The sequence below is a fragment of the Rhinoraja longicauda genome, chromosome 9 (genome assembly GCF_053455715.1).
Source record: "Rhinoraja longicauda isolate Sanriku21f chromosome 9, sRhiLon1.1, whole genome shotgun sequence".
Lineage (NCBI taxonomy): Eukaryota > Metazoa > Chordata > Chondrichthyes > Rajiformes > Arhynchobatidae > Rhinoraja > Rhinoraja longicauda.
The window spans coordinates 69,555,487-69,567,727 of record NC_135961.1 but is presented as its reverse complement, the minus strand read 5'-3'; the positions used below and the strand labels follow the sequence as shown (position 1 = coordinate 69,567,727).

The window sequence follows — 12,241 nt, the reverse complement described above, 5'->3', positions numbered from 1 at the left end:
AATTTCCTATTTAAATATTGGGCGGACCTTTCCAATATGGAACGGTTGGTAATCAGCTGGTGGCTGATGAACGATTTGAAAAATAACTAAATAGAGAAGACCACCTTCAGGCTTGGTCTCCTTCGTTTCCAAAGGCAAGGGACAAACTCTGTTTGAGGCAGCCACCACAACATAAACTTTATTACCACAATTAAACAATCCATAAAGATGAAACAAACAGTTGCCATGAAGTTAATTATACCCTCCTGACCACAAGTATTGTTCTATTCATTCAATGTATTCATGACTATCCACAATGGAATCAGTAACTATGCACATAAGTTTGATTCGGAGCTGTGTTTTTTTAAATAAGAATTAAAAAATGCCCAATTCAAACATTATTTGCATATGCCAACAGAAAGACAGAGATGTTTAACAAAGTTATTTCCAACATTTACCAGATACATTCCCTGAATGAGGTCTTGATGTGAAAACTACACCCCCTGGAGGCAATCCTGAATTCACCGAGTTTAACCACAGGAAGCATCATGATTCATTTAGACACATATCAAATCAGATGACAACTTGCTATTGTACTTTCACATCCACATATTAGTAGGTTATCATAACAGTTCTCCACATCTTTGTGAATGTTAAGCTTGTGAACTTTAGTTTAGAGATACACCTCGGAAACAGGCCCTTCAGCCCACTGGGTCCATGCCGACCAGTGATCCCCACATATTAACACTATCCTACACCGTCTGGGTGCGGCCCTGTGGAGGGAAGTGCCTTGTGAGAAAAGTGCGAGTCTTTGGCTGCGAGGCTGAGGTGAGGAGGCTGAGGTGAGGAGGCTGAGGTGAGGAGGCTGAGGTGAGGAGGCTGAGGTGAGGAGGCTGAGGTGAGGAGGCTGAGGTGAGGAGGCTGAGGTGAGGAGGCTGAGGTGAGGAGGCTGAGGTGAGGAGGCTGAGGTGAGGAGGCTGAGGTGAGGAGGTGAGGAGGTTACACTTGTTTTTGAGCCTGATTTGTATTTAGACACTAAAGTAAAAATAATAATAATAATAATGATACAATTAATTTATATAGCGCTTTTCAGGATACTCAAAGACGCTTTACAGAGCGAACAAGAGTTAAAAACAAACAAAAGATTTGTCCTGACGGAGAAGCGGCGAACAAACAGCGCCAGCGTCCTCTCACGTCAGGGTCCGGCAGTAAACAAACAGCGCCAGCGTCCTCTCACGTCAGGGTCCGGCAGTAAACAATAAAGAACACAGAGACACACAATTACAATTTAACACAAACAGCCATCACAGTGATTGCTCCAGGCACACCACACCCTCACTGTGATGGAAGGAAAAGAAAGTCTTATCTCCTCCTCATTCTTCTCCTGTGGTCAGGCAGTCAAACTGCTGCCTCGAGGCGCTCTGACCACTGCCTCCTTCAGGCCACCTGTCACCTACAGGAGGACCGGAAGGCGGGCAGAGGGACGTGGAAGCTAAACGTGGAGCTGTTGACCCCGGAGAACGTTAAGGAGCTAAAGAGGGACTACGCATGTTGGAGAACTGTGAGGCCCCTCTTTGACTCCCAGACACTCTGGTGGGAGGCAACAAAGGAGAACATCAAGAAGTTCTTCGTCTCCAAAGGTGTTCAGAGAGCAAGACAGGGTAAGAGGGAACTGTGTCAACTCCAGACAGATTTGCAGCAGCTACTCCTTCTGCAGAGGAGAGGGGTGGATGTGAGGGAGGAACTGAGAGAGTTGAAGGGCCGGCAAGCTCGGCTCTTTACCTCTGAATCCTCCAAAATCATCTTCCGGTCCAGGGTCCGCCATGTTGAGCAGGATGAGACGTGCTCACGTTACTTCTTCCATAAGGTTCACAGGGGGAGCTCTGTGATCAAAAGCCTTAGGGAGGAGGACGGCTCGGTAACATCCTCGCAGACAGACATGCTCAAGATCTGCAGATCCTTTTATAAGGATCTGTACGATGTAAAGACCACAGACAGCACCGCCTCCCAAAACTTCCTGTCCTCCATCACGGAAGTCTTGGACGACAGCAAGCGGGAGAGTCTGGACCAACCACTGACCCTGGAGGAGCTGACTGGCTCCATCCGTTCCTTTGACTCGAGTAAAACTCCCGGAGGCGATGGCTTACCGGCAGAGTTGTACTCGGCTCTGTGGGACTGGGTGGGCCTTCGACAGGATATCGCACACGTACATGAGGGACGTGCTCTCCAAAATGGGCTTTGGGGAGGGAATCAAGAAGTGGATACAACTGCTCTACTCCGATATCTGTAGTGCAGTCCAAATTAATGGGTGGGAATCAGACAGCTTCCCCGTCAGGTCTGGAGTCAGGCAGGGTTGCCCTCTTTCCCCTGTCTTGTTCGTCTGTTGCATTGAACCCTTTGCCGAATCCATCAGGAAGGATGCGAGCATAAGAGGAGTGACACTGCCAGGCAGTGGGGGCACTCAGGTCAAGGCCTCCCTGTACATGGACGATGTCGCCGTCTTCTGCTCGGACCCAGGGTCGGTCCGCAGACTGATCAGCGTCTGCGACCAGTTTGAGTTGGCCACGGGGGCCAGGGTAAACCGCAGGAAGAGCGAGGCCATGCTCTTTGGCAACTGGCCCGACCGATCTTCCATCCCCTTCACCATCAAGCCTGACTTCCTGAAGGTGCTGGGGATCTGGTTCGGGAAGGCTGAGGCATGTAACAAAAATTGGCTGGAGTGGATAGCCAAGGTGGGGAAGAAGCTGGAGCTGTGGAAGCAGCGCTCCCTCTCCATCACGGGGAAAAACCTGGTCATCAGGTGTGAGGTGCTCTCGGGGCTGCTGTACTTGGCGCAAGTGTGGCCCGTCCCTCCCTCCTACGCCACGGGGATCACCCGGGCCGTTTTCCGTTTCATCTGGGGGTCGGCGATGGACCGGGTGCGACGAGCCACAATGCACAAGTCGGCAGACAACGGGGGTAAAAGCGTGCCCAACGTCGCCCTCATCCTGATGGCCACTTTCGTGTGTGGCTGCATCAGGCGGAGCATAGAGCCAAGGCACGTGGGCACCAAATGCCACTACCTGCTGAGGTTCTACCTGTCCCCGGTGTTGCGAAGGATGGGCCTGGCGCAGATGCCACGCAATGTGCCAGTCAGCTGGACATTGCCGAACCATCTGTCGTTTGTGGACAGGTTCTTCCGGACCAACACCTTTGACCACAAGTCCATCGGGCAGTGGTCAGCACGGAACGTCCTGCAGGCACTGCAGGGGAATGACTCCATGGATCCTGTGGCGTGGTTCCCAGAACAGACAGCCCAGCTTGTCTGGCAAAATGCCTCATCGCCAGTACTCACCAACAAGCACCAAGACCTGGCTTGGCTGGCGGTGAGGGGAGCCCTCTCAGTCAGATCCTTCCTGCACCGCCGGAACCTCACTACCAGCGCACGCTGCCCTCGGGACGGCTGCTACGGAGAGGAGACGGTGGCCCACCTCTTCAAAGAGTGTGGATTTGCCAGGAGAGTCTGGAGAGGTCTGCAGGGGTCCCTGTCACGATTCATTCCGAGCAGCTCCGTCACAGAGGACTCTGTGCTCTACGGACTGTTCCCAGGGACGCATTCCGAGACTGACATCGAGTGCTGCTGGAAGGTCATCAACTCGGTGAAAGACGCTCTTTGGTCTGCCCGATCCTTGTTGACCACCCAGCGGAGCGAGCTGTCCGTCAAGGAATGTTGCCGACTGGCCCACTGCAGACTGCAGGAGTACGTGCTGAGGGACGCTCTGAAGCTCGGTGCAGCCAACGCCAAGGCCCTGTGGGGGAGGACCACAGTCTAGGGTCCTTCCGCTGCTGGACATGGGGGGCAGGGTGTGGTGGAGAGAGACGCCCCTCCAAATAAGGGATATGTATGTAAATGTATGTAAATGTCTAAGTAAATGCCTGTATTGAATATGTAACCTCCGGAAATGTCGGATGGGTTTGTTTAAAAAAGATGTTTTGTAAATGATATTTATTACTTGAATAAAGTATTTTTTGATTTAAAAAAAAAAAAAAAAAAAAAAAAGGCTCCCGACTTTTGAAACCCCCGCCAGGCGATGGAAAGTTCCAGGGCCGAGCCGAGCAGGCCGATGAAGGTCCTAAGCCCCCACCGGGCGATGGAAAGTGCTGCAGCCGAGCCACGCAGGGCGATGAAGGTCCTGCGAGCGGGTCGATCAAGCCACGCGATTCGGGGCGGTCGAAGCTGCTACGGCTGGAGCTCCCGATGTTGCGGTCTGCAGGGCCCACGGCCGAAGCCTCCGAGATGGTAAGTCCAGGCCCTGCGACCGGAGTCTTCAAGGTCGATCCCAGCTGGAGGCCGCCAACTCCACAGTGTTAGGCCGTAGCGCGAACGGAGATACGACACGGAAAAAGGTCGCATCTCCGTTGAGGAGGAGATTTAGAAAAAGGTTTCCCTTTTCCCCCACCCCCCCCCCCCACCACACCCAACATATACAGAGCTAAAAATTAGTCAATATATACATTTAAACGGTAACAATAGACAAGGACAGAAAAAGACAGAGAGACTGCCGGTGAGCCGCAGCTGCAAAGCCAGCCACACCCCCCCCCCCCCCCCTCCAGACAAGTTGGTGCAGTGTGTTTCCTGCAGGATGTGGGAAGGTAGGGACACCGCTGGAGCTTCTGGGAGCTACACCTGCAAGAACTGTGTCCAGGTGCAGCTCCTGAATGGACGTGTGGTGGAGTTGGAGGAGCAGCTGGAAGACCTCAGGGCCATCCGGGAATGCGAGAGTTTCCTGGACAGGACCTACTGTGAGGCTGTCACGCCAAGGGTCCAGGTCGAGCGAAGGTGGGAGAATGTTTCAGGGGGAGTGAACGTGGACTACAGGAGACCCCGGTGGCTGTGCCGATTGCAAACAGGTACACCCTATTGGGAACTGTTGGGGCAGAAGACGCTTCCAGTCTGAGCGGCGGACGTGTTGGCAGATCTAACCCAGGCAAGGAGACTCGACCGGGGAGACCGAAGTCAGGAAGAGCCATAGCAGTGGGTGACTCCATTGTCCGAGGTACGGACAGTAGATTCTGTGGCGGCAGGCGGGACTCGAGGATGGTCTGTTGCCTCCCTGGTGCCAGGGTTCAAGACATCACGGAGCGGCTTCAGAACATCCTAGCGAGGGAAGGCGATCAACCGGAAGTAGTTGTGCATGTGGGCACGAACGACGTCGGGAGGAAGAGGAAGGAGATACTGCAACGTGAGTTTAGAGAGTTAGGAAGAAGACTGAAAAGTAGGACGTCGAAGGTGGTTGTCTCTGGACTGCTACCTGTACCTCGTGCTGGTGAGGGCAGGAACAGAGAGATCGGGGATATGAGTGTATGGCTGAGGGGCTGGTGCAGGGAGCAGGGATTTAGATTTCTAGACCACTGGGATCTCTTCAGGGGTAGGGGTGACCTGTACAAAAAGGACGGGTTACACCTTAACAGCAGGGGGACCAACATTCTGGCGGGCAGGTTTGCTAGTGCTACAAGTATGGCTTTAAACTAAGTAGTGGGGGGGAGGGGTTGACAAATTGGGGATATGAAGATGGAGTTAAAGGGGAAGCGAATACAGGAGAAATTGCAAAGGACTCTCAAATAAATGGGAAGGGAAGTTCCAGAAGGGATATGAGAGTAAGGTCAGGGCCAATTGTGACCGGTGTGAGAGGGAAGGTAAATACCGAAGTTAAAGTGTTGTATTTAAATGCGCAAAGTATAAAAAATAAAGTGGATGAGCTTGAGGCTCAGTTAGACATTGGCAAGTATGACGTTGTGGGAATCACAGAGACATGGCTACAAGAGGACCAGGGCTGGGAGCTGAATATTCAGGGGTACACAACGTAAAGAAAAGACAGACAGGTGGGCAGAGGGGGTGGGGTCACATGCAGCGTAGGTTTACTAGGTTAATTCCCGGAATGGCGGGACTGTCATATGTTGAAAGACTGGAGCGACTAGCCTTGTATACACTGGAATTTAGAAGGATGAGAGGGGATCTTATCGAAACATATGACTATTAAGGGGTTGGACACGTTAGAGGCAGGAAACATGTTCCCAATGTTGGGGGGTCCAGAACCAGGGGCCACAGTTTAAGAATAAGGGGTAGGCCATTTAGAACGGAGATGAGGAAAAGCATTTTCAGTCAGAGAGTTGTAAATCTGTGGAATTCTCTGCCTCAGAAGGCAGTGGAGGCCAATTCTCTGAATGCATTCAAGAGAGAGCTAGATAGAGCTCTTAAGGATAGCGGAGTCAGGGGGTATGGGGAGAAGGCAGGAACGGGGTACTGATTGAGAATGATTAGCCATGATCACATTGAATGGCGGTGCTGGCTCGAAGGGCCGAATGGCCTACTCCTGCACCTATTGTCACACACTAGGGACAATTTTTACATTTACCAAGTCAATTAACCTACACACCTGTACGTCTTTGGAGTGTGGGAGGAAATCGAAGATCTTGGAGAAAACCCACGCAGGTCACAGGGAGAACGTACAAACTCCGTACAGACGGCACCCGTAGTCGGGATTGAACCTGGGTCTCCGGCGCTGCAAGAGCTGTAAGGCAGCAACTCTACCGCTGCGCCACCGTGCCACTCTAGACCAGTGTTTCAAGTGGGCATCTCCCTCTGCTCCAGTTTTAATCCAAGCTGTGTTCACTGCAGCATGACAACATGAGAGATAGACACAAAAAGCTGGAGTAACTCAACGGGTCAGAGTGGACTCGACCCGAAATATCACCTATTCCTTTTCTCCAGAGATGCTGTCTGACCCGCTGAATTACTCCAGCTTTTTGTGTCTATCCTCGGTTTAAACCAGCATCTGCAGTTCCTTCCTTCTTAGGCTTCCTGGGTCATGGCTGACCATGGGTGATGCATCCTAGTTGGCTGCGTGCTCCACACCTCGGCTAGAGCAGCGTCACTTGTGGCTGAAGAGACCAATGCAGGAGTGACAGTCTGTGGCAAAGGTCACGTTTGTGTGTGGTCTCTGGTCTGTTGAAGTTGCTGCGCTCCTTTCTGCGTGCCCGCTTGTCTGCCGCTGCGTTCATCAGTTTCTCTCTCCCGTTTAGAGTTGTTGGTTCAGGGTACCTCTCCACCTCATACGGTCAGCTGCAAGGCTCTCCCAGGACTCCACATCGATGTCGAGCGCCTTCAAATCTCTCTTGCAGACATCCTTGTTACGTAGCTGGGGGCGGCCGATGGTTCTCCTCCCAGATGTCAGCTCTCCATAGAGGATGTCTGTTGGAATACGGCCATCCTCCATGCGGTGGACATGGCCCAGACACCGCAGCCTGCGCTGCCTGAGTAGAGTGGACATACTCGGAAGGCCAGCGCCAGACAGAATCTCGGCGTTGGACACTCTGTCTTGCCAGGATATACCCAGAATACGGTGGATGCTTCTAAGGTGGAAGGTGTTGAGTCTTCTCTCCAGTCTGGCATATGTAGTCCATGTCTCACAGCCGTACAGCAGCGTGCTGTTGACACAGGCGTTGTAGACTGCTATCTTTGTCCCTGCACATGACCATATGGGAGGTGGTCCAATCTGGCCAGCTAATTTAGCTCTGCCCTTTTAATGCTCATTGACCTGTTTTACAATTCCAAGATTTCCTCTTAGTTTAGTTTACAGATACAGCATCAGTGTGACATCCTACACACATTAGGCGCTATTTCCATTTACCAAGCCAATTAACCCACAAACCTGAAGGTCTTTGGAATGTGGGGGAAACCAAAGATCTCAGAGAAAACCCACGCAGGTCACGGGGAGAACGTGCAAACTCTGTACAGACGGCTCCCGTAGTCAGGATGGAACTGTGACGCTGTGAGGCGGCAACTCTACCACTACCACAAGTTTACATAAAAATTCAAAGGGGATGGCCAATCAGCCCCTCTGCCTACTCTACCATCCAATAAGATCAGGCTGATCTTTGACCTGGCCTCCACTTTGGCGATCTCCCTCACATCCACAAGTCCATCTGTCTCTGCGGTGAACATAGGCAGTGACTGAGCCTCCACAATCCCTTGTGCAGAGAATTACAAAGATTCACCAACCTCTGGGCAAAGAAATATCTTTATCCCAAGTGACTGACCTCTTTACTTTGAGACCATGACCATTGGTTCTACGTAACCTTGGCGGGGGGAATATCACTGCCATCTTCCCAGTCAAGCGACTTATCAATGTTGTACATTCCATGAGATCACCTCTCATTCCTCAGAACTCAGAGTGTAGGGCCAGCCTGGTCTCCCATCCCCTCTAACAACAGAGTGTAGGGCCAGCCTGGTCTCACATCCCCCCAAACAACAGAGTGTAGGGCCAGCCTGGTCTCACATCCCCCCAAACAACAGAGTGTAGGGCCAGCCTGGTCTCACATCCCCCCAAACAACAGAGTGTAGGGCCAGCCTGGTCTCACATCCCCTCTAACAACAGAGTGTAGGGCTAGGCTGGTCTCACATCCCCTCTAACAACAGAGTGTAGGGCTAGGCTGGTCTCACATCCCCTCAGAACTCAGAGTGTAGGGCCAGCCTGGTCTCACATCCCCCCAAACAACAGAGTGTAGGGCCAGGCTGGTCTCACATCCCCTCTAACAACAGAGTGTAGGGCCAGCCTGGTCTCACATCCCCCCAAACAACAGAGTGTAGGGCCAGCCTGGTCTCACATCCCCTCAGAACTCAGAGTGTAGGGCCAGGCTGGTCTCACATCCCCTCTAACAACAGAGTGTAGGGCCAGCCTGGTCTCACATCCCCTCTAACAACAGAGTGTAGGGCCAGCCTGGTCTCACATCCCCTCTAACAACAGAGTGTAGGGCCAGCCTGGTCTCACATCCCCTCAGACAACAAGCACACCATCCCTGGAATCATACTGGTGGACTTGACTGCACCTCTATCGAGACCCAACTTGCACAGAATGTTCTCAGTGAGGTCTCACCAAGGCCCACCATCTTTGTGCACAAATCAGAAGACATCAAAGGCCAGTCTTTCCGCTGACTGGTTAGCACACAAAAGTTTTCACTGTACCTCGGTACACGTGACAATAAACTAAACTCAATCTCAACCCTATTGCCTGCCTAGCAGCTTGCAACACCTGGGTGCTATCTTTCAGTGATGCTTTTGCATTGAGAGCCCGGTTAGCTGAACACTAACACCTTTCAAGCGCTCATTATTTTTTTAATATATGATCAATTTTCCCAACCAAAGTGGATGATCATACATCTATTAGACCTTTCACATCCATGTTTTAACAGCTTATCTTCCAAAACACAATTCCCAATTGAACTTAGATCAATTCAGCTTGAATTTAGTCTTAATTGAACTAAACATTGAGTTCATGATAAAATACCATTACAGCACAGAAACCCCAAATTGTCAAAAACTCCTTTGAGGACCTGTGTTGTGGAGCCTCCTCTCCTCTTATTCAAAGCACGGACACAGGCCCTTCACACCAACTCACCCATGCTGGCCAAGATGCCCCATCTACGCTAGTCCCATCTTATTGAAACATATAAGATAATTAGGGGATTGGACACATTAGAGGCAGATAACATGTTCCCAATGTTGGGGGAGTCCAGAACAAGGGGCCACAGTTTGAGAATAAGGGGTAGGCCATTTAGAACGGAGATGAGGAAGAACTTTTTCAGTCAGAGGGTGGTGAAGGTGTGGAATTCTCTGCCTCAGAAGGCAGTGGAGGCCAGTTCGTTGGATGCTTTCAAGAGAGAGCTGGATAGAGCTCTTAAGGATAGCGGAGTGAGGGGGTATGGGGAGAAGGCAGGAACGGGGTACTGATTGATAGTGATCAGCCATGATCGCATTGAATGGCGGTGCTGGCTCGAAGGGCTGAATGGCCTACTCCTGCACCTATTGTCTATTGTCTATTGTCTATTGCCCGCGTTTGGCCCATTCCTACAGTCAGCTACAAGTTGTTCAGCCATGACTTGGTAAAAAGTATTCCTTTCGGCTTTGAATGAAGTTTCAGGATGGAAGGCAAGAACACGACGTGTTTTAAAGGGACACATTCACTTCACAATGGGTTGTACTGTATGTCCAAAGGCTAATACACAGAAAATAAAAGCAATAATGGTGATGAAACGTTCATCATCTACCTGAAACTATGAATTCCTTGCAGCTCCTGTTGCAGTACTTCCTGAGTTGTTGCAATCAGATCCAGTGCCCCGACAAATTCAGACGTGGACAGTAACAACTGGACTGTGGGCTGTGTTTGATGCACAGTGGCCATTAATTTGAGTTTATTGTATATTTTTACACAGTTATTTCTAGTCACAGCTCGTCTCAATATTTGCAAAGACCCTTCACACATGACTTTGTCAATTTGGGCGATTTTGTCGCGCAGCAGTTTGACAGCGTGCGAAGTCTTAGTGAGGTAGTCCTGCAGTTCATGTTGGGATGTCATCGCATGGAAAAAGGCATCGGAGCGGAGAGATATCTGCTGAGCAATGTTCACCTCCACAACATCCAGATAATGGCTTAACTGCAAGGCAAGAAGCATCAGCATCAGCATCACACTGCGGCCATTTAGTACTTCACTGCTACAAAGGCACATTCCCACAAGTATCAAAAATATCCAATGATCGATTTTGCAATTGCTTTCAGAAGGATATTGCATACAACAATATTTTTCACCATTTAACAATCTTTTTCCTTTCACCTTCTGTTATTACTATTAAATCTTAACATCAAGTCAATGACCCAATGGAAATTGGTTTTCCTCAATTCATTTTATGAAAATCCTTCCTCATTTCAAATATTCCTCAAATCTAATATATTTTTAGTTCTGTAAAAAGATTCAACGTCTTTCTCCATTAATGAACCTCATCTCCACTCCCAACGATGGTAAATCTCAAGTACTCCGACATCCTTCCTGCATCAGGCACGTGACATGCCCACCTCAGACCAATTAGGTCACAACGTCGTAAGTGATAGGACGTTAGTTTTTAAGCTCTGTACCTTCTTCCTGATGGCAGGAGTGAAATGAGAGCGTGGCCAGGATGGTGTGGGTCTCTGATATTGCCGGCTGCCTTTTTGAGGCAACGACTCTGATCAGGCCTACATACATTGCCGGATTGCCGAATATGATCTACTCTTTGTCGCTCTGTAAAGGAAATTAGGGGTGAGTAATGAATGCTGGTTGCTACAGCAACGCTCAGTTGGTGAATGAATAATTAAAAGTCATTGACGTTTCAATGCCCCCAGTACGTGTGCAGACCTCCACTGCAGCAGTCTGGAGTGGCTCAGAGAAGCTGGAAAGGCAGGAACGTCAAGGACCACAACTTATTGCTTCTGATACCTTTTCTTGTAATAACCTGGAAGATGCCCCGTCACGAGCCCCTTTGACACCAGCTTCATACTGACCACTGAAGTGTGACCAGGGCAAGACTGTGGAGAAGGTTGCAGGATCCTCCAGAGCAAAGTCTGACTTCAGAAATATCTGCAAGTTGACAAGGAGAATGAACAACTTTCAATGTTTGTTGCTTCGCAGTTTCTAGTCAAATAAAAGATACAGTGATGGAAATCCCCCCTCCCCCTCTGGAATCCAGTAGCAGGCCCCTTCCCGCCTTGGAATCCAGTGACAGGCCCCTCCCCCCCCCCAGAATCCAGAGACTAGCCCCTCCCCTGGATTCCAGTGGAAGATGCCTTCCCCGCCCCTCCATTCCCGTGACTGGCTCTTCCCACTGGATTCCAGTGGCTGGCCCCTTCAGCACTGGATTCCAGTGGATGACCACTTCCCCCACTGGATTCCAGTGACTGGCCCCATCCTCACTGGATTCCAGTGGCATGCCCCTCTCCACTGGATTCCAGTAACATGCCCTTCTCCACTGGATTCCAGTAATGGGCCCCCTCCACTAGATTCCTGTGACAGCCTCTTTCCACTGGATTCCAGTGACGGTATCTCTCCACTGGATTCCAGCGACGGTCCCTCTCCACTGGATCCCAGTGACGGGCCTCTCTCCACTGGATTCCAGTGATGGCCTCTCTCCACTGGATTCAAGTGACGGCATCTCTCCACTGGATTCCAGTGACAGTGCACTCTCCACTGGATTCCAGTGACGGGCCCCTCTCTACTGGATTCCAGTGACAGGGCCATCCCATCCCATCCCCCCCTCAGTGATAGGACCTCCAGGGGGGTCCTGTGGTGGTAAATGCCTGCAGCGCTTCAAGACACAGAACAAATGCTGCCCTCTCCTGACACGCGTATTTACAATTTAGAAATACTTCCAGCTCATTTAATGTTGGATTGTGCTTGAACATAACCCTTGGTCT

General features: G+C 50.7%; 1 protein-coding gene across 3 annotated transcripts in view; it reads right to left on the bottom strand.

The window, feature by feature from the left end:
• Window positions 1-12,241, bottom strand: part of vps54 (VPS54 subunit of GARP complex) — an 87,174-nt gene that overhangs the window by 55,070 nt on the left and 19,863 nt on the right. For all 3 annotated transcript variants that reach the window (XM_078405694.1, XM_078405695.1, XM_078405696.1), the window contains exons 6-7: window positions 11,268-11,408; window positions 10,066-10,451 (exon numbers count right to left, since the gene is read on the bottom strand). In XM_078405694.1, coding sequence (XP_078261820.1) covers window positions 10,066-10,451; window positions 11,268-11,408 — 527 coding nt within the window. The remainder of the gene's footprint in view (window positions 1-10,065; window positions 10,452-11,267; window positions 11,409-12,241) is intronic.